The sequence below is a fragment of the Strongylocentrotus purpuratus genome, unplaced genomic scaffold (assembly GCF_000002235.5).
Source record: "Strongylocentrotus purpuratus isolate Spur 01 unplaced genomic scaffold, Spur_5.0 spur5_contig_842, whole genome shotgun sequence".
NCBI classification, from domain to species: domain Eukaryota; kingdom Metazoa; phylum Echinodermata; class Echinoidea; order Camarodonta; family Strongylocentrotidae; genus Strongylocentrotus; species Strongylocentrotus purpuratus.
In genome coordinates, this window is record NW_022145549.1 from 1222094 (window position 1) to 1248628 (window position 26535).

Genomic DNA, 26535 nt, shown 5'->3' on the forward strand with positions numbered 1-26535 from the left:
TGCAAATTGGAGATCTGGTTTTTATCGAAGATGATGCCCAGGAAGTTTTTGTGCGTTTGTTTTTACATCACTGGTGCAAACAACCGTTCTACTGCAGGATAAACGATCCAGAATAAATCATAGCAATTTTCTCTCAAAATACGATTCCCATACCAGAGCTCAAGATTAGCTTAAAGATGGTTTTCATAGTAGCAGAAAAATGAGAGGAACAGCCGAACAGGTCAGTAAAAGTATTTAAGCAAATTCCGATTACAATTAAGAAGATTAGGAATGTTTTAACTTGCGATCAATCAAACATAAATTGGCAACTCTGTGACGTATGTTGCGAGCTCCGCTCTCATTTGCTCTGTAAAAAAAACAAAAAAAATGTTTATTTTCCCTCAAGAAAATATTCAACCAACTTCAACAATTCATATCTTTCTTATTTTGTATCGGTTTATGCTCAAACGTTCACTGAATTGTTTCTCTCATATTTTGTATTCTAGTAACACCAACTTAATATCAGGGTGGACATCCCCACCCAGAGGTAGGTCTTTGTTGATACTAAGGATGTTTGGTAAAAACCCTCTCCCCCACCCTGCTTCTCTGTCCCATATATATATAATTATGTATCAACTGTTTAATATCCATTGAATGTGTTTTGCAATAAGATTCTACAGCTTACTTTGACATGTGGTTCATCAGAAATTAAACTGTCATGATTGCTGCTTCACGATACATTCATGTAACATGTCATCATTCATATCAGTGTACTGCGTTAATTTGAAGAGAAGAAAATTTGAATGAACAAGTACAGTTTGTAAGCTACATTACGTCGGTTGAGAACGGGAAGGGCCCTCGATTTTGACGATTCTACCTTGTAAGTCTTAGACTTTTCTTCATGATACCAAAATGTGCAAATTAGTCTCTTTCTATTTATAGAGAAGAAAAGAAACGTTCTGTCTCTGTATTATGGACAAGGCGTTTCATACAAAAATTGAAATAATGGGCTGCTTTTGAAGAAAAAAAGCATGAGGTATGTTGGGCCTTAAGAACGGGGGAGAGAGAAAGGGGCAGTGGAAAGAGAGAGATAGACGATAGGAGAAACGGAATGTAAGAGAAAGAGAGGGAGACAAAGAAATATAAAGAGATAGGGGAAGGGAGGGAATGAAGAGGAGAGGGAGGGAGTGAGAGAGAAGGGAGAGAGGGAGAGAGAAACAGAGAGAGAGAGGCAGAAGGAGAAAGAGGGGTGGGGGTAACTTGAGAAAGAAAGTAGAATAATGAAGAAATGCGTCGATGATGTAAATTACCATAGGGGGCGCTGTGCAGAATGGCGAATTGCAAGATTGCGTCAAGTCTCAACCTTCACAGCTGCTCAATCTGCCAAAATCTCTCTCTCTCTGTATCTCTTTCTCTCTCTCTCCCTCTCTCTCTCTCTCTCTCTCTCTCTCTCCTCTCTCTCTCTCCCCCTCTCTCTCTCTCTCTCTCCTCTCTCTCTCCCTCTCTCTATCTCTCTCCCCCTCTCTCTCTCTCTCTCTCCTCTCTCTCTCCCTCTCTCTATCTCTCTCCCTCTCCCTCTCTCTCTCTCTCTCTCTCTCATTCTCTCTCTTCTTCTTCTTCTTCTCTCTCCCTCCTTCTCTCTCTCGTCTTCTTCTCTCTCTCTCTCTCGCTCTCTTTTCTTCCACCCCCACAATATTTCTGACCACACTAATTTCATAAATCATAATGTCCCTGTCCATCCCTGTGCATAGAATCGAGGCTATAACAATTTACACACGCCATTAACATGATTAATTCATCTGAAATTTTATTTAATATACGTGATATGTAGTATATACAACGAAGGCAAGAGTATGTACATGATATACAAAGTATCTTTATTTTTAAATAACTATATAAAGTATCATACAAAATGCCATATTCTTTGAAGATTAGTTTTTCCAAGAACACATTAAGTTTTAATTTGATTTGTCATCATAAGATGTATGTTACCCCGTATGCGACTGATTTTTTCGTAAGCATGGTTGAGACAGGGGTTTTGCGATTCCGAACAATGCTCAAAGTTCATCCCAGAAGGTGCGTAATTCCGAATGTTCACAGTTCACAAAGAGAAGTATGTATACCGTTAACAAATTGGGTTTGTTAGTCGAAAATATAAAATACTCAGGTTGGCCTTTCTCACCATTTTGGTGCTTCAATAAGATTGATTAATTGCTTGTTCATTTCGGATATGCAATAGGGTTTTCCATTCCGAAAACGAAATAGAACATTAGCCGCACTGTATTTAATTCATGGAGTTGCATAAAGAAAAGGAAAATGAAAATAAGTATCGATATTCACAGTGAGAGCAAAAGCGTACAGGCGTAATGTCGCCAGGGAAGGAGCTGACATCGTTTGGTTTAATATTCTTTGAGTTACTAAATTTTGCGAGCGAGCACCCTTTTCTGAACCGTAAACCTTAAAACTGAGTTTTTCACTTCCATCACAGTTTCGAATGTTATTTTTTTTTGTCAAGGATAGCTAGCAGCAAGACGATGAATAAACTATTCCCATGCTCTAGTTATGATCATACAAACTATAGGCAAGACAAAGAAGAATGCATAACAGATTAGCCATCGAATTAGTAGGTCTATGATTGTACTATGAGATTTGTTTCCTCTATTAAAAATTCAAACGAGTTAGATTTCTGACTATTAAAATAAAGCCCCCTTCCGTATCATTTATATGTATCCCTTTTTTACCCGGTAATATTACAAACCGAGCAACTTTTTCAAAAGTGGCATGACAAAAACGAGCGAATTCCGACGATAATATTCACGAAATATTCTATATTCAAAATTTAATCAGCTATCGCAGGTTCAGACAAAACTGAGATGGTGTGATTTGTCTGTGATGCGTGGAATTCTGCCTGTTTCATTAAACTTGTCATCAATAACAAATGCTACAAAAGACAACTGATCTACTTTCAGCCGATCAAATGCCACTATTTCAGTAGCTTAGTTATAACAGTTATTTTAATAATAATAATAATAATAATATTTAATTTTTATATAGCGCTTAATACAAATGTCTCTAAGCGCTTTACAAATATACAATTCTAGCTTGTTATTGATGACAAGTTTTATGTAACAGGGCCCAGGCTTCTAGATCGGATCACGTTTAAATTGACTAAATTATGGATCAAGGTTGGTCATGGACCCTACTTGGTTGGATCAAAGAACATCAGCTGCAGTCGTTCAATAATTCTCCGTATTTCAAAGTACAGTATCGCATCAATGACTGATACATTTAGCTCACAAAATAGTATAAATACATTGCATAAAACTTCTCAATGATCATCAGTGCTTCGATCTCAGGATTACAAAAAAAATAACAGCTGCGTTTCATCCGAATGCCGCCTTACACCTCATAGCACTAGATTTAAGAATCATGATTTTCACATAAGTTCACAAACTGCCATTTCGTTTAATAATAATAGTTAGATCAGTCTAAATAGCGCAGGTACTACATGTATATCAATATACTCTATTGCGCTGTGATGAAAACAAAATGATGAAAACAGTGTCACTCTTTACAAACACTCAATAAAATAAAAACTATTCCAAAGCTCCTGAAAACAAGTGCGTCTTCCATACAACTTTGAAGACAGCAACAGGTGAGGCTTCAATTTCGTCTAGTGGTATGTTATTCCAAAGCTTTGGAGCGGCGTAACTGGAATTGCAATCTCCAAGAGTTACTTTTGTTTTTGTGCGAAGCAGCTTTTTACATCGTAAGCCTATGAGACTGGCGGCCCTTCATCACAGATCTGCTCCGTTTTCGGGTATGGTCTTCGACAAAATCTTTAGGAACTATTCCTCTTTAGTCTGTTAAGCGTCCCGACCTAACCCGACAGCTCTGAATTCCAGATAGGGAAACAATTCTAATTAAAAAAAATCACAAATCTGCTTTGAGAATCATGTCTTTACTGATGAAGGACTCTTTCTTCACAAATTTGTCTAGTTTTTCGCCGGTGAACGAGAGAATATGGTATTTCTTCGTCTCAGTCAGATCTTCAATGCCAAGATGTCTGTAGAGTTGTCTGACTTCTGTGTTCCATTCGACAACGCAAGCCTGGATGCATTTGCAGCCTCGGTCTACCGCCATCTACGATTAAAATGAAAGGTGAGAATTACAAGAAAATTAATGTCATTGACCTCCGAGGAGGAGGGCTGGGGTTAGAGACTCAATTACAATTATGACCTTTGACATGTCATAGCGTTTGTGTTGGATGCATTATGGGATCTTAGTAAATGAAAAGAACCTAATGAATATTCAAATTTAATTTACATATTTCGCTGGTGCACTAAAAAAAGTTGTCTTCTCATACATGAAAAGAGTTTTGACTAGTACCTCCGACCTTTGCCTGCCTTCTTCCTCGTTTAGCAAAGCAAGTCTAATTTCTGTAATTTCTTTCTTGTTATTTCATCAAGAAATATGTATTTGACAGCATGGTCTAAATATTTTGTTTTGTTCTTGCCCAACAAAGCAGTAGTGGCCATATTGTGTCCAACTCGAACCAGGTTGGCCAAACTCTGTATATAGATGGCTCTGAGTGAAGGATACATGCTCTATAGAGCGGGAGAGGTCTTGAGTTTAGGATAAAGCCAAGAGCAAGTGTGAGACTAGTTAGTTGGCTTTGTACTGCCCTCTATCTCGCGGGTCGAGATAGGAAAACTATGGGAATAGGCCATTTTCGTAATGTAACCGAGTTTCTACTTCAGTGCCTCGCTACGAATTCGGAATGATTCCATCCACTTGTTACGAATAATAATGTATTTCAATAGTTAGAATGTAAATTGCATCTATTACGTGTTGTTAGGCCGTTCAAGCCGGACATGACGTATGCAATTTGAATTCTGACTATTGGCATACATTCATTGGTAACAGGTGAATGAAAAAATTCGTATATCACTGCAAATGTGTTGTGTAACGACTTTATACAAAAGTTGGGTGGTTCACTCCTTTCACAGGGGCTGTGTTAAGTTGTGTAAAAACAAATGACACAAGGGCTTTTATTACCACCCAATTGTCGTGTAAAGTCATTACACATCGAATTTGAGTTAAAAGGCGCCTCTTAAAGGCATATGAATACATTTGGTTACATTACCCCCCGAATGGCCCATTGCGTAATCGCGAGTCATTGTATTTCGCGGTTACCGTTTCGGTTTAGGATTACGAGTTTCTAATCGTCTCCTCGTACATCGGATGACTGGTGGCCATGGATAGACACTGAACTCATGCACCGTCTCATTGTAGCTAAATTCTAGTTTGTGGTATATTCACAATCCTGCCCCAAACCCAAAATCATATAGCTACTCGGACCCTCCGTATTAGGCTCAAACAAAAGAGAAGGAAATACACTTACTTTAATAACCTTGTGCATGAGAGCAACGCCTAGTCCCATACCTGAGGAAGAAAATAAAATAATAACAACTTCAAATTTCATTCAAAGACAAACACGAATCTAGAAAGATTAAGAGAATATTCCCTCATTAACCCCTTCAAAGTGAAAAAAAAAACTCTAGGGTCGATTCCAAATCGTTTCCTGAGAAATATATGTTAGGAGAAAGTTCGCCCCTCCTCCAAGAAAACTTTCGATCCGCCCCAGAGTATAATTGAGATAGCTCATAAATTAGTTTTCATCTATTCTTAAAATTAACCTACTCTGTGAACATGATGGCGAAGATTTTCGAAAAATTAACCTAAAGCAATTTCAATAGCCTTGTCCATCACACTTAATGTGCGAACAAAACATTTGTATTCATTTTTGTTCTCCATTTGCTATGTTTTTCTTATTTATAAATGTTTTTGAATGCCTTTTTTATATAATTGTATGTATGATGTAAACTCGCATTTTTAGTCTTTGGACTTTTTGACGAGATTGAATAAAACCTAATTTGAATTTGAATTTAAATTTGAACAATGACGCATTTATACGTAATCTGGACATAATTTCTATGGAATACAAAATGGTATTGAAATTGCCCTTAGAGTGATTTTTCGAAGGTCTTTGCGATCATATTAAGAAAGCTACTTTTTCAAGATTTTGAGGGATCTTACCTCGGTACTCCCTCTCAACGAAGAGGTCTTCGAAGTAGAGCATCTTGCCGTTCCATGAGCAGAACCCGTAGAAGTATAGGGCGTATCCCACTAGTTCAGATGTCCCATCACCGAACAGCTTCTCCAGCACGGCACACTGGAAGACTGGATCGGGGCCGAACCCGTCTCGGCGAAGATCTATTTGAAAATAAAGAAAAGGAAACGGTGAATATTAAGGATTGCTTCAATTCTAATCTTGTTGCTCTGGATGTTATAGTAATGTTGTATGTGATGTTTTTGTTCAGGTACAGCTTCTCGAGCGCGGCGCAACGGAAGACGGGATCGAGATCGAAGCCCATCTCTGCGAAGATCTTTAAAAAAAAAAACAGAATGTTAAGAGAATGAATGATCATGACGATAAATGCTCAGAAAAAATGTGATGAAGAAAATTATTTTTAAAACAGAAACTGGTAATCAGGGGCGGCGTGTAGTGAAGCCTTTGGGTGGATATGATGTCCAAAAATGGCGGCCATCCTTCCCCAGCGCGTCATAATTCGCGTCTATTAATTAATTTCATGACAAACGGTGCGCTGTGTGTGCATACGTAATGAGCGATGAATGTTTTTTTCTGTGAGAAGCATGATTCAGACTGTAGATCGTTTAGTAATCATAACCTTGCAATATTTTGTGGGCTATACCGTGACATATTCTTCATATGATTCTCTATATTTTACAGGACGTATCGAAGTCCCCACTCTCTTTGATAAGAAGGGCACCCCGAGTTTTACACTTACTGAAGTTTATTCTCAAAAAGTTGAGTCCTTCAAGGCAGAACCGGGAGGTCGTGGGTTCGAACCCCGGTCGCGTCATACCAAAAGACGTTTAAAGATGGGAGTTGCTGCTACCTTGTTTGGCGTTCAACAATAAGGGATAGAGCAACGTCGATCTGGCGCTGCTCAGTGGCTGCTGGGCTCACGATCAATTGGGCAAAAAGAATTTCCATTTTCGGTTTAACTTAATACAACTTGGAGTGGACTTTAAAAGATTATTATTATTATTATTATTATTATTATTATTATTATTATTATATTCTATCAGTTATGCATGGTGCAGGATGAGAGTTGAGATGAAGACAAGGCGTGGGATGCCGAGTACTTCCTACTTGGCGGATATAGACTTTGGGAGGCCACCGTGGGCGTATCTGATGCTGAAAGGTGACAAATGGGTTTAATCCTCAATAGAAAAGTTCTCAATTTAATGAGGGCGCGCCGTCTTATCTTCGGAAGGTGATTAGATTCACTGCAGCGTCTAAGAAACTAGACAGACGGGATGAAGAACCTAGAAGGTGTCGCAACGACTAGTCAAAGTTGTGCTTCAGTAGGTCTATTGAAGTTTATAACTTAGTTTAGCGAACTCCAAGTGAAAAAAATCTTGAAAAACAAGTGTAGACAAATAAGTCATTAACTCCAACACGAGCTAAGACGTTGCTTTAATGATTCTTGGAGTATTGTTGTGTTTCCTTTGGAGAAGTATATTACAACATCATTAATATTGAGTAGAATAGAGTTTTTTAACATGGAAATTTCCATGAGACATAAACAGACAAGTCTTCTCTTTCTAAATCTCTGAATAAGTTTGGGAAGAATATCTTGGTAGAAGTGTCTCCTGAAAAGAAATGTTCTTCGCATGCCCTCTTTTTTTAAATATGTCAAGAAAAAATGTGTGCGTGTAGTTCCATGTACCCATTTCTTTGTACAGTGCATACGATTGTTAGTAAGATTGAGTCAAATCCTTTTCATGTTGATCATTTCTAAACGTTTCAAAATGCAATCGCATGGCCAGGGTCCCGTCTTATATCGCTTGGTTCGAATCAATCGCAACTAGATATTAATCGCAACTTGTATCTTTTATTAAGGGGGTATCTCAGAGCGCCGAATGCTTGCGAACGTAGCGAATTTGGAGTTTCGTCAGGGTTCGTAAAATGTTGCAAAAGGTTTCAAGAAAGTTCGCAAACAGTTTTTCTTTGCGAATTTATTTTCCGCTAACAGTTACAGGCGTTTGCAAAACAGTCGTAAGCGGTTGCAAAACAGTCGTAAGCCTTTGCAAACGGATGTAAGACGGTGTCGCTCTTTGTTTTCGATCGCCAGTTCTCTTTGATTCCCCAATGCTAGCGACCACGTTACCATATGATATCTTTATAAAAATCGACCCATCGAGTACCAGGAGTTAGCAAAAGGTCTCAAACGTTCACAAATAGTGGCAAAGGATTGGCCAATAGTTGCCAACAAAACATGTCGCTAACATTTGCTTACAGTCGCTAATAGTCACCAACTGCCTTTCGCAAACACTTTTAGAAACATTCGCTCCAATGTTGCTAATTATCGCTAAAAGTAGCTGATTTTCGCCAACATTCGTCAGAAAAGTTGGCGAATCCAAATTCGCAACGTTCGTAAGCATTCACCGCTCAGTGAGATACTCCCTTAAGTACACAGTTGCGATTAATTTTAAGTTGCTATTGATTATACAGGCCCAGTACTAAATTGTATCTTTGAATAATTTCTCGTAACATGTAAATATATATAGTAACTAGTAAGTGAGTTCCATGGGGTCTGGGATCTAGTACACAGGTGTTTTATGTACAGCATCGAAACGATTATGACACATGAACTTATATCCGGCACCGTCATGATCTGTTGCCATGGGTACAGACATGTCCAAGTGCACTTAGCAACTTTTACTCTTTTTTTACCTGTCTGTACCGTCACTTCATTGTATAATTTGAGCGCATTGGATTCAACATAATGCCACTTCGTGATGGTTTTAGCACGAAGACGGTTTGGGGAACGGGGGAGGGGAGGGGGGGGGAAAGAAAAATCGAGTTCACTGAAAACTTTCTGGAAATAATAATGTTCACCTTTATACATTTTAAGAATTACGTTGGGGTAAGGCTTTGGTACGAACACAGGCCTACAGGAAGTCTCACCTCCCTGATATAAATGAAATTTGGGAGCTAGGAAGAGAAAGAAAGAAAGAAAAGAGAGTAGGTTAATGGGCTTGCAGCTAGTGAATAAGTACAGAGAAAACGTGAAAATACAGTTTGGTCTTCTCATTTTTGGAGGAATCAAATAATTTATGTGCCTGAAACCTGAAATTATGTTTTACATGTAAACCGGACATGCTATAATTATGGAATTATTGGCACTGAGTCAAGGTCTTCCCTATCATGATGATAAGGGCACAGGCTATGATCGATCCGGATTGAGGAGTGATGGTTGATGATGTAACCTTTGACCTATACATTTCTCCTCATCTCCTAGCCAACACTCGTCCCTTTGTTGATATAGTCTCTTCTCGACTTCTCCCTCAAACAGCAAACCATTTTGCGAACTGTAATAACCATTATCCATTACATTGCACACTCGCCCTTGTATTGAACCTCACTCGAGCCCTCCAAGCCCACCCCGTCCCCCCCCCCCCCCACCTCTCTTCCCGACATCCCGACACATACCAAACCATTTTGCGAACTGTAATAACCATTATCCCTGACGTCCATTCCGACATTTCACATTTACTGGAGTTGACAGTCATAGCGTAGCGTGATCCCGCTAAAGGGACACTTGCTTTTATGGGGGGAGGGGGGCGATGAATGAAATATGAATGGGGGCTATCGATTAGGGGTGGAAAGCGGTTAGAGATGGGGTTACTATCTTAATTTCACGTTCCTTAATATGCACCTGCTAACCTCGCCCCCTCTCTTTCTATCCATTCGGTTAAATGGCAAACGTGCCGGTGCCTCTTACCCCCCCCCCCCCCCTCCCTGCAATGCCTTGGTTATCATCATCCCCTTCGGTCTAGGCTGACAGATAATCAATTAAATAGGCTTTGGAGATGACGGATTGCCATTCAAATCCAATAGGATTGGATAACTGATATGCTTGAGTACTGTCATTATTCACGCAACCGTTCTGTTTACCTTGAGTGGCCACCAACAATTAAACAAAGAACTAGTACATGTATACATGCATTTTATAGCGTGTTTTTTCTTCAAATGGACAACGCAAGGGCTGTAATTGTATTAATCTAAGGGAGAAAGATCTATATTTTGTATATCATGGGACGGGTACTTTGCTAGAATGGAAATAATGTGACAACATATTTATTTGCGAGTATATACCGGTACATGCTGTGTGAAGAAGTCAAACGTGAGGGAAATTATATGCGTCAGAGCAAATTCAGGCAATTTACGCACAATTTGGGTAATGATTTGCATTACATCATACTAACCTAGTAAAAAAAAATCATCCATTAGTGCAGATTACACTCTAAAGAAAATATAGGCTGGACCAGTATTTCATACACTCTAATATTATTTGCACTTCATTAACTTTGTTACGATATGATTTTGATTTTTCTTATCATTTGCCTAAAAAAATGAAAATGATCGTATTTGTTTGGATTATAATCAATACATTTTGAATTTGAAGTTTGATAAACTTTAAGATCAATAACGTATTGGGGAAGCTCCCCCCCCCCCCCGGCCCCCTCAAAAGGCATACAATACATATCACTTATCACCAGCATTGCAACACTGATGAGAAATAAAAATGTCAAAATCGAAATTGAATGCGGATATTGGACCCATAATTGACACGAAAGGAACCGATCATTCATTGCCTTGGAAGCATCCCTCATTAAAATGCCACAGGCCGGATGAAGCAAGGATTGAACACTTTTCATTTGATGTAGGTCGAGTCCAGGGTTGTCAGAGGGGAGGGGTGAACATTGTCAAATATTTTTGAACGTTTGTCACTTTATTTCCCCGAGGTATTAGTTTTTCTGTAATCTCAAAACAAGCAACACAAGCAAGGTATGAAATTACCGTAGCTTTATAGGCACTCTCTGCTGCTGCTGCTGCTTCGAACCGCCAGGGCTACTCATAATTTATACATCTGCCATTTCCCGCCCTTCATCACGATGAATTGGATGATCGTGACTATTTTGTGTACTGTGTGTGGCTAACCCGAAATGACACATTCGGTCTTAAAGGTCACAAACCCAATTTAACTGAAGGTCTGTCTTCGCATGATCAATCAAGAGATCACCTTCTTCATGACATGATCAATAATTAATCAAATCAATTATTTTGCGGTCCACCGTGTACACTATAGGTCTTGTGTAATACGCATTAGCTAATTATGTGTGGAACTGTTGATTCGCACCAGTTAAGAAATTACATCTGATGATGTTCTTTTGTGTCCGTGCTGAAATAATTTCAGTTGCGACTAATTTAATGGTTTAATGTATTCTTTTTTTAAACTCATTGACATAATCATTAACAAAACGGAATTTGACAAAGTGTGAAGTACATGACGAGTTCACAAAGTAAATCCCCCCCCCCCCCCGCCAACAAGAACAAAAATCCCATATAATAAAATGCCCCTGTGTCCCCAGCAGCAAAATTAAACCCTAGAAGGACATACAAATGTGAGAAGCTTACGCCCCCCCCCCCTCTCTCTCTCTCTCTCTCTCTCTCTGTCGTTCTCTCTTGTCAGGGCGAGTGGGTAAAAAGAAAGACACCCAACATTTTGAATGGTGTTAGTTTTTCCTCGGAATTTGCTTCGACCGTGTGCCCCCCCCCCCCCCCCTCCAGTCAGCCACAGATTCCTGGATCTACCACAGGCACAGGCAGCCGGTGCATCTACCGTGCACATTGACGACAGTGAAGCTGCATGTCATGTTCATGTCAGCTTCACATAGCCATACAAAAGAAAACGATTTACTGTTTTCTTTCTCAGCGTTCCATGACCTTGTTTTCCTTTTCCACCGTGAGAAGAACACACATGATTTTGTTGAATGATTTCTCAGACGGCCAATTTCAAATTTCACAGGCCCTCTGATGAACTTGACATTGATATGAAAACGACAGACCAAACGCAAATCTAGTTTCGAAATTGAGGAAGAGGTCGTGAAAAACCAATCGCCCTTTCGATTCACCTATAAATCGAAAATGCCTGGGGGAGGGGGCGCCCCCCCCCCCCCCACTCAGAGGTCGGAATGACCGCATGCGTGTACCACCGACTAATTCGTCCTTGTTTTCACGAAGTGACGGTAGTGAGAAAAAAAATTGCATTCACTTTGCGTTACGATTTTCCTCACTACCGTCACTTCGTGAAAACAAGGACGAATTAGTCGGTGGTTTTCACAGACTAATATCATTTTCACTGACAATTATATTGTCACCGACTATTTTCCAGGCCTATGATTGGTCAAATTTAGTCAGCACTGACATTTGTCGGCAGACAAATGTTGATGAATCGCCCCCCCCCCCCTGTATTTAATATTTAAAATATCAATTCTTTTGATTTGAAAGACAAGATGACCTCACGCCATGGAGAACGACCGGAACACACTTGTCGATTTGCAAGCAACAGCGTCTGACTCCGCGTCGGGAATCACTGTTCCAGAAAGTCGGGTTCTCCCTGTGCGGAGTATTACATGAAAGGAAAGCTATAGAAGCGGGGATTAGAGAGTCGATCTTAGCTCTAGAGATCCGAGACAGGAAGCCTAATCTGCTGCTTTATGGGATTGAAAATGAGAGAAGGAAAAGTGAAAAGCTGCATCAAAGAGCAGGGCTTCACGGTATATGACGCGAATAAGACGATTCTTGTAAAACACGTAGGTATCCACGACGTCCGATACAGAATCAAGGAAACAATCGGCTCGGTGTAAAAATGTCAGAGGTAAAGATGTCAGAGGTAAAAATGTCAGAGGTAAAAAAATCAGAGGTAAAATATCTGAGGTGAAAATGTCTGAGGTAAAAAAAAGTCAGGGGTAAAAATGTCAGAGTTAAACATGTCGTTATTACCTCTGACATTATTACCTATGACATATTACCTCTGACATTTTTACCTGGCACCAAACAATCAGACCCATCAAGAGCCCGATTTCATCAGTGTGCATTTCAAGGGGATGTTCAACCTCGACCCTGTCCTCAGAAAATATCAACAAACTCAGCAAAAGAAAATTAGGAGATCAGGAGAAATCCTGGGTCTGCTTCCGATTTGTCACTGGCAAAGTGTAACTGGCAGACCAGAACCTATCATATCCAAGTATAGATGTCTGTCGGGCCCCCACTGCTGCACGTGGCTACTGGGGCTGGTTTAAAAGGGCCCAAAATACATTTGATTAAACGAACGAGATGCCACTCGAAACCAGTTTTACCTAAATGCATGAATGACGCAAAGCACTGAATATGGGCCAATGCCAGACAATTTTTCTGCTGCATAGGGATGACCAGGCGCCAAGAATTGGGGCCGTAACCTATTTTGTCGGCACAGACCCAGCTACAGGTATCACTCAAAACCGATTTTGAATGCTTGGGTTAATCTGACAGACTTCGTCGGAAATCGTCATGACAGACCGTTTTTTCTTGCTGCTTAGGGCCCGCCAGTCACCGAAGGAGGGGGTGGCAAATAGCCCATGAAAAAAACTAACGAGGTGCCAGTTGTAACCAATTTTGAGTTAATGCATGAATGCCACAATGCACTGAATAGCTTCACCATGCACCAGACGCCAAAATTGTGGTCCAAAGACCCATTATTGTAGCCTTGACCAAAGTAAAATAGGCCTATTCTAGGTACAGGTACCACTGAAAACCGATTTGGAATGATCGGGTTCATCTTACAGAATAAGGAAATCATCAGAATATTGACACATTTCTTGTTGATTTCCTAAAATTGTTCTATGCGAGGAATGTAGGAGCATTTTTTGATACATTTTCCATTGTCGTGCAGGTTAATATTACAGCTCGATTACCATCCCTACCCTGCTTCTCTTGACAGCTTCGCCCAGACTTTCGGGCGGGACTATCTCTGAATAATTCGATACGACTAGATCACTACACTGCATCAATGATCCAAACTTGTAGGTCCAACTATTGGTTAAATACTTTCAAATTTGGGTCGAAAGAAATTGCAAGCTAACACTACAAATTCTGGATCAGATTAGAGACGGAGAGAGATTTTTTTCTTTTCACCTTTTCCCCTTCACCTTTTACCTTTCAAATAAAGGCCTTTTATCGTGGACGTATCATGTTTATTTAGGGCAATGAATGGTATGAACAGTATACTTTGTGCACGGGGACTGTCTGCGGCGCTCATTTTCTTTTCTTTGTGTTACCATCAGGTGAATCTGATTTAGTTTGTGTACTTACAAGCTAAAGATTATTTTTTTGCCGGTTCCATCCTCGATCAGCATTGTCCACACTCTATCAAAGTTCACTGTCTATGCCCTCCAGGTCCAATTAATTTGCCACAATTATGGATTTTGGCTGCGAATGTTAATCTCGATGACTGCATGACGAGAATCCCCCATCATTTGAAAATTGTGTATTATGGTGTTATCTTTTCAAATTCATGTTTTGATATCATTAAAGCTTAAAGATAAGCTTGAGTTCCGACAGGGATAGAAAATATGTTCTCTCATAATCCAACAAGTCTTAAACTAAATTTTCAAGATTACAAATAAATGAAGTGTGCCAAACGATTTTGGTCGAAAATGTATAGAGGCTGAGTAATGAGCATATAGAAAGATAGAGCTGTAAGGAAATCAAGGTAAGTAGGCCCGAGGCCATTTGCTTAAAGAGAAGGCTGAGTTCTGGGAAGAGGTGAAAAATAATTTGTGAGCGTTATCATTCTTATTATGCAAGTGTGGAAGAACATCAGATAAGACATGTTCCCTGAAAAGCATGGCTCTTCAAATGCCTTCATGTTCTAAATATGTCATGTAACATCGTAAAACTCGGGGGTAGGATTTTTACGCCACGTGTTCGTGTAGTCCCATATACATCTTTCTGTGTACAGTGTTTGTAACTTTACCAAGACTTAGCCAAATTTCTTATCATTTTGATGATTCCAGAACCTTGCAATACACACAAATTCTTATATGCTAGATGATCAACCTTTTCTGGTCGATTCCACACCGTTTCTTTCACAATGCAATCGCATGACCAGAACTCAACTTCATCTTTAACGCAGGTCACTATGTGCACATGAGAGTTGTGGTTTTTATTGAAGATAATTTCCACCAGTTTTTTTGTGAGTTTTTTTGTTATTTTAATGGTTCAAAGTCAATCAATCTTCTGCAGGATAAATAATCCAGAATGAATTATCGTCATGTTCTCTCGGCATATAACTCCCATGCCCGAGCTCAAGATTAGCATTTCTAGTCAGACCTGGTGATGAACAGGAATACAACAAACTTAAACAAACCAAATCGTCCGTGTTTTCACGAAGTGACGGTAGTGAGGAAAATCGTAACGCAAAGTGAATGCAATTTTTTTTTTCACTACCGTCACTTCGTGAAAACAGCGACGAAATGCTAAATATATATTGCATAACGGGGCGCCCCCCCCCCCCCCCCCCACTATTTCCCCCAAACCTCCATCGTTAAGCTCGGGTCAGCGGGACAAGACTACTTTTACAGGGGCGTATCTGACTCCGGGTGGGTGACCTGGACTAAAAAGTTTCTAACTCAAGACAAATTCCTGGGGTGTTCTTTTAAAGGTAAAGTCGAGTTCTGGCCATGCGACTTCACTATGAAAAGGAACTGTCTAGAACTTAGAAGCGATCGGAAAAGGTTGACCATGTATAAGTTTTGGTGAATAATAATATTACGTGGTTTTGGGAAATTTGCCCAGTTTTGCTAAAAACTAAAAGTCACATGCATAGAAATATGAATATAAGACTACACAAACATGTGGCATAAGGTTGAGGTCCACAACCTGTAGATGTTACTTGTCATATTTTGAATGTGGGGGGGGGGGGATTTGAAGAGCCATCCTTCTTAATATGACTTGGTTACACGATATTCTTCCACTCTAACATTAAAAGAACTCACCAATTATTATTTACCTTCCCAGAACTCCACTTTCTCTTTAAAGTTAAAGTCGAGTTCTGGCCAAGCAATTGATTTAAGAAAGAAACTCCAAGCAATCGTCATTCTAATTGGGAAAGGTTTGTTATGTAGAACATGGGAATTGATGTTTAATTTGAGGTTCTAGAATCATGAAAAAATATTTTCCGTGATTTATGCAGAGCCATCCTATACCAGGCAGGATTTTCAATATGATATTATGTCTAAATAACATGTAAAGAAGAGAAAGGTCGCAGATTATTTTCCACCATTTAAAGTGATAGTTGAGTTCTGTTACAGAGGACGCTACACAAAATAGTTTTTTGTGAGATAATGAAAAACTGTCAAATGTGAAAGAACATACAGTTTAAATGACAGAATCATCTTTGTTTGATCAAAGATGGTTCAGAGACGGCTGAAATATCCATAAATATAACGATTTATAATACTTGTGTACCACCACAACTATTAGATAATTTGAACCAGCCGTTGGAAAAACAAAATAGCGCATTTTACGTTGTATTTCAGCCAATGCCGGTGTTGGTTTTTTTCCTGGCTTTTTCGTATTTGTTATATTACGCACAACCAGCCGACCCATGTCTTGTTATTATTAATTAATTAATTAATTAACGATCACCGTATTTTTTTTAAAGTAGAGCTGAATTAGTATGATCGTATTAGCTAAATTTCACACATTTTGGGGTCTAAAATTACCTTCATAGCAATTTTAGGTCCTAAAAGGGCACTAGAAATGTCATAGATAAGAATAAGAGCAATAACCATGCACTTTGACGGCATTTTCGATCTGAAAACAGAACTCAACTATCCATTTAATACCGGAACTCGACCTTAACCTTAATTTAATTGCATTCAGCGACATGAATGCGACTATTTAAAGGTTATCTCAAGCGTCTAAAATCAACATGGACTAATGAGTCGGAACTCTTTTCAAAACTCTGCGCATTCTTCGCACACTCTTTTGAAAAAAAGTACTACTCAACTGCAAAATTCTAAATGTTAAAGGGGGAAATTGATCATATTTATGAAATGGCCTACTCGTTATTAACACGTATTACATGATCGAATTTTTTTTTTTTCTCGAGATTTCGACAACAGACCGGTTTACTAACTAATTCAAATTTTAAGCATACTTTTTTAAACAAAGTTTGTTCTTGACAACCTGAAAGCTTACCCAATGCTTTCTCAACATAGCAAGAAATAATGTACACATACTGGAATCCAGGTATCATAGTTCATTCATTAATAACAGAGTTCTCGAGGAAAGAAACACCAATAATTTAAATATGTAAGTTAACCGGTCTTTACTCGAACTTTATTGTATGCTCCATCAAAATGTAATGGACAGGGTAATTAAACAATATTTCCTCCACCAAAATAATGTCCAAAGATAAGTTCTTTCCTTTTTTTTCCTCAAATCTAAATGAAAGTTGGGAAAGTCCCTACATAATAAATACGTTCTATTGTTCAAAGGCGTACGTGGGATATCAGGGTTTTGGGAATCTAATCTTTTATAATCTAATCAACAACAACAAAAATCTGGAATGATCGACCGTCAGGATTGAATTGCTTTTGAATGAAATGTACGTAGAAGTATGGCCTACTTGACACAAAACGACATGATACCAAATAAACATGAGTTGCAATATGAAACATAAAAGTTCTCATTTCCGAGGGGGGGGTCCAAAAATAAAGCCCCCAACATATCAAGCGCCTCTTTGAAGAAAGAAAAAAAGAGTTAGGAGAAAATCTTACAGGAACCCCACCCCACCTCTCTCAAAGAAAAGTATAAAATTTTGAGGCGCCTCTGGGGTCAACACTTAAACTTTATTATTTTCATTTATTTTGAACAGTTTCTCTTCTTTTAAAAACCTGAACAAGAAACTAGGAATCCAATTTACTTGGCCTGGCCTGGCCTGGCCTGGCCTGGCCTGAATAGACCTACCTTCTGCAGAAATCTTGGACTGATCCGCAAACCCCTCATGGGCGGACAGCTTCTGCATGAGCCGGACAACATCTTCGCAATCATCCACCCTTCCACTGCGTATGATATAGGACACCATGGCGAACCGTTTCAGCCTGTCACAAGGAGTTGTCCGCGTTTTGAATGTGAGTGTGTGGAGTGTGGTTAGTAGGTCGCACAATTGCAGCTGGACGTTATATCCTCTCTCCTATACTTGTGTGATCACCAGTGACAGTCAAACTCCGTGTCGTCTGAAATGAAGGGAGATAGTGAAAAGAAAATGTCAAATCGATTCCTTTTTTCCAACAGAGTGAATTCGATGAATAAGCATGGCAGTAGACTCTTCACGCACAGCAAGTTCGTACACGCAATAAACCATTCTAAATTTAGCAGTAACGTGGTCGGATATATTTCGCTCGCATAGCCCTAAACGACTATATTCTTGATAATAAAAAAATAAAAAAATTCTGGGTTGAAAGGAAATTGATCGTATATTTTCACACACCCACGTAGTAAGTAGTCTGCAGTCACAAACCCTTATCAGTCGATGCGCGTAAAAGCATCTGCAGTGTGAGACTACAGTAGACTATGCACTGGCTCTGCTCAGAGCTTTAGGAGTTGGGTAAAGTGTCAAATTAGAGTCTGTGCGAGGCCCTCTTCCGGGTTTGGGGATGGGCGGGCGGAGCTGATGTCTCTTGCTTAAATGTCAGCTGATTACTAACTGGTTTTATTTTATTTCAGTTAGGTGATTTGTTTTCCTTTTTAATATAAGCATGAATATGATAAACATAAATGCTATACAACTGTAATATTTTTTTAGATCAGAGAAACATGAAGAAAACGAGATGATTTTATTTAATTCGAATAACTCACTATCCGTTTCAATATAACAATGTACATGTCGACATGAAACTATGTGAAAAATTACGGAATTACTGGTTCTTAACAATAGGGGCTGTCCTGGGGGCTGTCGCATGCGGTTCACCACGAAATCATTCAAGATTATGGGCTGGAGCAGGGCAAATCCAGTGTTTGGGGCAGGTGTCACTGTGATCATCATACCATTTTCACTACAAAATTATATAGAACCGGCAAACCTTGTCCAGTATTTTTTTCCAATGGTTTTTTTTAATTGATCCCAAACAATACAAATCAATCTTAGAAATATAATACATTTGTGTTTCATTTTTACATGAATTCAGTATGCCGTGACACTTCCGTACTGTGTGACGTTTTATATCCCTGGTTCACCCACTCTTTCCGGTGTGTGGGTGTGGGTTACAGTGGCACGTGGGTTTGAAAGGATCATTACATTTTAGAATCGGATATACATTTCATTTTCACATTTTACCTTCTGAGAATTCATTACAAAGGGATAAATCAGATGTGACCCCCCCCCCCCCCTCCCCCTCCTCTCCTCTCCTCCCCCAGGACGCCAGTGAAGCGCACCTCCTCCTTTGTTTGTTATCTAACTTAGATGGAGGTATTAACTTTACAAAATAATATGGTAGCTTTAACAATTTGACAAAGGACAATCGATCGCTCATCATGGAATAAGGAAATTGTAGTATTATGACAGGGGTGGCTTGTCACAGATTATAGTTTATTAAGAGGCTTATCCTAATGTGCAATTGAGGGGGCGGTAAACCTTCCCAATCGGGCTGAGCCGGGGCGCGCGGGGTAGGGGGGGGGTGGTAAAACAATGTAGATGAAGGCTATATATATATAAGTTAGATAATAACCAAAGTAGGAGATGTGGCCCAATGGCTGGTCTCACCTGATATAAACCTTTGTAATGAATCCTGAGAAGGTAAAATGTTAAAGATATCCTTAAAGCTGTGGATAAGACCCTATTGTATTGGCTTTCACTTAACTTTTTGCCACCAGTTTCCCTCTACCGATCGGACGAGACGGGAAAATTAAAGCCTTGGTCACAAATGCCATTACGAACTGCTACGAACGCCGTACGAACGATTTTCAGACGATGGAAGTTTGGGGAGACAATGGAAAAACAAGGAGATTCGTACGAATTTATCGTTCGTACGAACCTTTGTGACCGTAGCATAACTTACTTTTCCATCTTCTTACGTTTCACATTCTTTTGATTTATTGCAGATTTCGGCTGATAGAGAATGAGCATCTAGGATTTTAAAAGGGGGGTCTGAAGGATTTCTTGCATTCAATTGGTCGAAAATTGAAATTTAAGGGGCATACAAATGTTCAAACTGGGGGATGAGTGGGTTGTGCCCCCATGAGTCCTGTACATGTATAATAGAGGTTGATTCAAACCCTTCACACTTCTAACAACGACTCAAACCGTGTACCTTAATTCAAATGAAATAAACAGGCTCAACAAATTATTTCCCTTCTCGCATTACCACCTGCACGCCCGTCTAGGCACACAGTGGTCTATCTCGCTGTGTATACGCCATTGATCTTCATGGCACCCTGTTCCCATTGTGAAATGGGTGCAAGCATTAATGATAATAATCATAATCATTATCATTATTGTTATCATTATCATCAACATTATTATTATTATCATATTATCAATAACAATTTTGTTTACCCAGGGAAGCTTCATCATCATCAATGTTGTTCTTTCTAAGGGCCCTGCAATTATTGTTACCCTGGAAATTGCCAGGTACCCATTTACACCTGGGTTGAGAGTGGCAAATGTGGATTAATGTCTTCCGAAAGACGTTAATAGTGCCAGGCTGGGATTCGAACCCTCCACTCTTGGATTAAATGAACTACTATACTATATGGGGCATATCCAACAAAACGACGTGAATTCCACCCTGACCTTCATTTATCATAATTTGACACTAAAATGTTTTGTGTTTTTTTATCAGCGATCCTGAATTTGTATGCTATCTTCTAAAGATTCATGCATTGTAGCCCTCAAGCCGCATACCGTGTCCATTCCGTTCAAGCCGCATTCCATTTGCGGTTGCGTAACTTTATGAACCACTGCTTTTCAAAAGGATTCTGGAAAAATGTCCAAGAAATGGCAATAAAAGAAAATTATGAATAACCAGAAATAGAATAGGAAGATATGTCATGCAATTATTCAAAAGACTTGACCAACTTATGAAGTAAGGTTGTAAATATGAATCAATCAGGAGAGGCTTCACTGTCTATACATAATACATATATATATATATATATATATACATCTCATCTAATTCTTCTTTTTTTCTATTTCTCTTTACAACGAAATGTATACTTAGAGTAACCTTTCTCTGGCTTCCAATTGCATAAATAAGTTTAATTTACTGGCAATATTTATTCTCATTTCAGCTCTATTTTGGTCTCCTTTTCAAAATATTTAATAATCCACGGCATACCTTACAAGACATAACGTCGCCATATAATAAATACCGTCACAATACTTTCATACAATTTGAAAGGCCTTATATTGTCAACGGCGAGACAGCGGGAGCGAAAAACGAAAAACATTTGAATGCTCTTATTTACCTCTAAGGCCATCTAAACAAAACACAATTACATGCATGTCTAGTTTGTGTATTATTGCTAAGTTGTTAATCTGTAGAATTAAGGAGTTAAAAGTTCAGCGCATCTCTACCCCTCATAAAGCACACATAACATTCACCACATAATCCTATTAACACATGCACCCCCCCCCCCCCCAGCATACACACACACAAACACACACATAATACTATGGACCTTATCTTGGGATAGTTACATGGTTTGGGGATAGGTTATCATTAGGTCATTGTGGCTAGGGTTATGTATAACGTTTCGTCTCGGTTAAGGTGAGTTAATAATTCGGTACGAATTATTCTAATCTGAAACGTAAAAATAATTCCATAAAGTCTTGATCAGAGCCTAGTGAAATAAAAGCTGCTAAAGTACAAACTCTATAGTTTACAGTAGATCGGCTGTAGGACAACTACTCCCTGGACATCCACCCCCGGATAACCACCCCAGACAACTACCCCCTAGGACAAGTACCCCCTAGGTCAACAACCCTCTAAGACGACTACCCCCGGACAACTACCCCCTGGAACGACTACCTCCGGATAACTACCCCCCGGACAACTACCCCCTACGACGACCATCTTCTAGGAAAGCTACCCCGTGAGAACTATCCTAGGGGGTAGTTGTCTGGGGGTAGTTGTCCGGGTGTATTTGTCCGGGGTAGTTTACCGGGGGTAGTTGTCCTAGAGGGTGGTTGCCCTAGAGGGTAGTTGTCCTCGGAGGTAGTTGTCCTAGGGGGTAGTTGAATGAACTACAATACTCTGAATCCAGTCTGCATATATCATTGGTTGCTTCGTCGGGCAAGCCTTGGGCAAGCTTTCGGGTTGTCAAGAACAACCTTTGTCTAAAAAGTATACACATATTTGAATATTTTAGTAAACCGGTCTAGTATGGCACAAGACTGTGTCGTATCAAAAAGAACAATTATTGTTATTACTATCAGTGAACATGCTGTTTTACATTTTAAATATATTTTATTAGGTCAGCATAATTTTGTCGTTTTTACAGTACAGTGTGAGGAGTTATTATTTCAGAAATGCTGGCAAATGTACGCAATATAAAGCGACATGAAAGTACCACAACCACGCACATTCAAGAAAAAGGACAATATCTTTATGTGATTCTTATTTAAAGTTCATCGGGGTTCATCATTGTCATTGCAGGATGTGGTTCTAAATTATACTGGTTTATAACACCTGGTTAAACAATGGGGGCAAACAAGTAACCTATTTTCTGTTTATGTCCTCCGTGACGCTTAAGAATAATGTTAAACCTCAACTATTCGACTATTATTCGTTCTACATTTCATCATCTTTATTTAATGAAATAACAAGTTTCTTTTTGTTTCGCGCAGAAACGAAAGGAGACATGAAGACCTTCGAAATCGACTTTTATTGACGCTATGTCTGTCTGTCCAGAGAATGTACAGTCCACAATAACGAACAAAAGAGGGGGAAAAACTGACCAGACAGATTGACCGTAATGTCTCATTAGACAGTCGCATATCCCGCTTATACATGTAGCAGATACGGCCAACGTCCTAATCAGCATCCCTTTGGCCAAAAACAAGACGAAGGTGTTTCAATTTCTGACTTTTCAATTCCTGTTGCCGAAAGGAAAATGCATGAATGAATAAGTAAGTAAATAAACCATAACTAAATAATCATAGATAAATAAATTGATTATTAAATAAACACACGAATACATAAATGAATGAGTAAATAATCAATTTATGGCTCCTCTAAAACTAACTTAAGAAAAACAGTTGAGGTTATTCAACCTCAAAGTTGTCAGGGAAATCATGACTGTGGACACGCTATCGTTGGGGAAGCTGAGGTAAGAGAGACTGACTTCGGCAGTTTAGATCATTATACTTCGCCCTCATGTTGCAAAGGAAATGGAAATAAATGATAGCAATAAAAAAAAAAAAAGGAACTCCCATCAACGTGACCATTTCTCTGGCTTATTTGTCAATATACCCGGAAACACTAGTAAATGGACGACTACAGTGTAATAATAATAATAATAAATTACATTTATATAGCGCTTAATACAAAGTTTCTAAGCGCTTAACAAAAATAAAATTAAAGCAATGTTAACCTACAAATTACAACAATATAATACATGATACATAATTATAATAACAAATTCCTAATAACAATCATACAATAATAATAGTAAATATTTACATAACGCTTTATAGTTTAACATACAAAATATGATTACATTACATTACATGTTGAACAGATAAGTCTTAAGTTTACTCTTAAATGTTTCTAACGTTAGGGACTCGCGTATTTCAAGGGGAAGATTGTTCCAAAGTTGGGGGGCACATATTATAGTGGATTAAAAGTGTATTCAAGTAACCTGTAAATCCGGTAAAATAAATGGACATGTGCAACCTCCTATGTCGAAGACAATTGAAGCGAAAGGTTGGTAACTGAAACTGAAAGGTCGAAGGAAAATAAATGCCCCTGCCCCCTTATTTTTATAATGGTTAATCATCCGTCTCAAGGATAAGGACAATGGATGAATTGGATTAAGAAGCTTCTGACTAGCCAGTGGGTGCATGCATGACATGTCGGGTGATGAATGACAGGAGCAAGAAATAAACCTATTACTTGTAAAGAGCGACTGAAAGGCCACCATTGCCCTTTGAAGGGAACATCACCCTAAAGAATAATGTAGGTATGCTGAAGAGGAGTTTTATTCCTGCCCTTCGATGTACAATATTCCTTAAAAATAATAATAATAATATCGAATATTTAGGAGCGCTAAAAACAATAAGTACCATAGCGCTTACAAAAGCAAATATATGAGAAGAGGGCAAAAATGTACAGTACAGGAAGTATATCACATAGATCATTGGGGGAAAAGGTGAGTTTTGAGAGATCTTTTGAAGGTGACAAGACAGGACATTTAAGGAAAGAGGAATGCTGTTCCAGGTCTTTGATGCAGCTACTGCAAAACGAGACATATATAAAAGGAGTTTTTGTTGTTGTTGTTTGGTATTATCGGCCTTTCATTCTTTTTTTAGAATATTTACGCCTTTCACTTTTTTTTCTTTTTTTCTTTTTTTTGGGTACTATTTGTAAATTCATACTCTTCTCTTTTTTTTTTGATAATATAATCTCAATCTACTGGTCCATGAAAACCCCTCACCGCAATTGGCACCTTCCTGCCAGACCGGCGCGGTACATTGCGCAATCTTCTCGGCCATCATTGGCCTAGGCAACTCTGGTGCCGGTGAGAGGATTCTGGGGTAGATCTCCAGAGTCTCTTGTTTGGGGTTTACCGTCCTCAATCCGTCTTTACTCTTTCTTACCTTTTCTCTTCTAGTATTTTTCCATGTTGTCAGTAAAACCTTATTTTTCTATCAAAGTAGGTATCAACATCTTAGGGCATTTGGTTGTCGTGCGATATGTGATGTAGAATGTAATATATACCCAAGGAATCTGCGAACAACATCCTTACACGTCAAAGATGAACCAGTCTCTCAGTCTGACAGATTGAGCTGGGCTGACACGAGAAGAAACTGTGTCAATGGGGTAGATATGGGGTCACGGGGGCATATGCATGTACCTCCTAGAATCAGTAGCCTAATAAGAAATAAAAGATGAGAAAGAGAGAGAGAGGGGGAGAGAGAGAGAAAGAGAGAGGGAGAGAGTGGGAGAGCGAGAGAGCGAGAGAGAGGGGGGATCGAGAGAGAACCAGGGGAACAATACTACCCCTCCCACCCCGATGAACTTCTTCGTTCCTTTGAAGGTCTTCACCACTCGATTATAGGATGGGGGTACGTGCCACCATGACCACTGTAATTTGCCCCTATGGACAACATTTCTTAGTAATGGGCAATATATGCCAGGCTCTGGGTTTTACGGATATGATCTCTCGGATATGATCTCTCGGATATGATCTGTCGGATATGACATTTCCCGATGTAGGGTGGGTGTAGATGGCTGTCGTAAGCACATTTGTGACCTAAAAATATTCACGGCCAATACAAAGTTTTAATGATGATTATGATAATATATTACATTTATAACACGTTTTTTCTTTTAGATACAAAGCGCATACAAAATTCAAGGCTGGACTTCTGGTTGTAGCGAACAGTCGCGTGGCTTCGGGTGGAGGGGGCAATGATGCATGTGCCCCCAATAGCATGCCGAAAGAGGGGGATAGAGAGGGGGTCGCTGATAACACTAACGAAGATTTTTTTTTTTTTTAATACATGAACATAATGACTGACGTTGGTTAATGTAGAAAATATATTGAATCCAAGTCGGAATGAGAGATGGAGAGAGAGAGCTAGCGATGGAGAGGGAGAGGGAGTGTTATCACCGATAAAACTACTTATTATAAAATACTATATATGAAATTGATCTAGTATGTAGAACAGGTATTGGATCCAAATATGAGATATAATTAGAGAGAGAGAGAGAGAGAGAGAGAGAGAGAGAGAAAGAGAGAGAGAGAGAGAGAGAAAGAGAGAGAAGAGAGAGAGAAAGAGAGAGAGAAAGAGAGAGAGAGAAAGAGAGAGAGAGAGGGAGAGAGAAAGAGAGAGAAGAGAGAGAGAAAGAGAGAGAGAAAGAGATAGAGAGAGAAGAGATAGAGAGAGATAGAGAGAGGGAGAGAGAGAGAGAGTGTGTGTGTGTGTGTGGTCTAATCTCTTGGGCTATTAAATTTCCCTACCGTAACGCGCAATAATCTGTCATCGGAATGTTAATCAGTGAATTGGTTCAAGTTATTCATGTGCTTAAATCCAGTTCAAAGTCCTCACATAGTACAAATTAACCCCAAATATCCACAGATCTAACATATGGACACATCCCACTTTGTTCATTTTAGAATATTAAATGCCAGAGTGGTGGGGTACTTCATGAATACCTTTTGTTCGCACTCTTAAGAAGAATACTTCCACCTGTGTATTGGAGAATTACCGGCAGTGCATATTGTATAATGATTACTTAGCATTCACCGACACGTATCCAGTAGTCGTCTCGGTGGGTTTTTACAATTATGTAAAAATATATTTGATCTGCTCATGCGCAGATAGTATCTCTGAACTGGCTTATTTC

General features: G+C 39.2%; 1 protein-coding gene across 1 annotated transcript in view; it reads right to left on the reverse strand.

Annotated features, from left to right (window-relative positions):
- Positions 1 to 1760: 1760 nt before the first annotated feature.
- The window catches only part of LOC591752 (diamine acetyltransferase 2), a 30447-nt gene continuing 5672 nt past the window's right edge, over positions 1761 to 26535 (reverse strand). Inside the window, exons 2-5 of the mRNA XM_030989687.1 lie at positions 17933 to 18201; positions 6079 to 6255; positions 5384 to 5424; positions 1761 to 4122 (exon numbers count right to left, since the gene is read on the reverse strand). Coding sequence (XP_030845547.1) covers positions 3913 to 4122; positions 5384 to 5424; positions 6079 to 6255; positions 17933 to 18050 — 546 coding nt within the window. The 5' untranslated portion in view covers positions 18051 to 18201 and the 3' untranslated portion in view covers positions 1761 to 3912. The remainder of the gene's footprint in view (positions 4123 to 5383; positions 5425 to 6078; positions 6256 to 17932; positions 18202 to 26535) is intronic.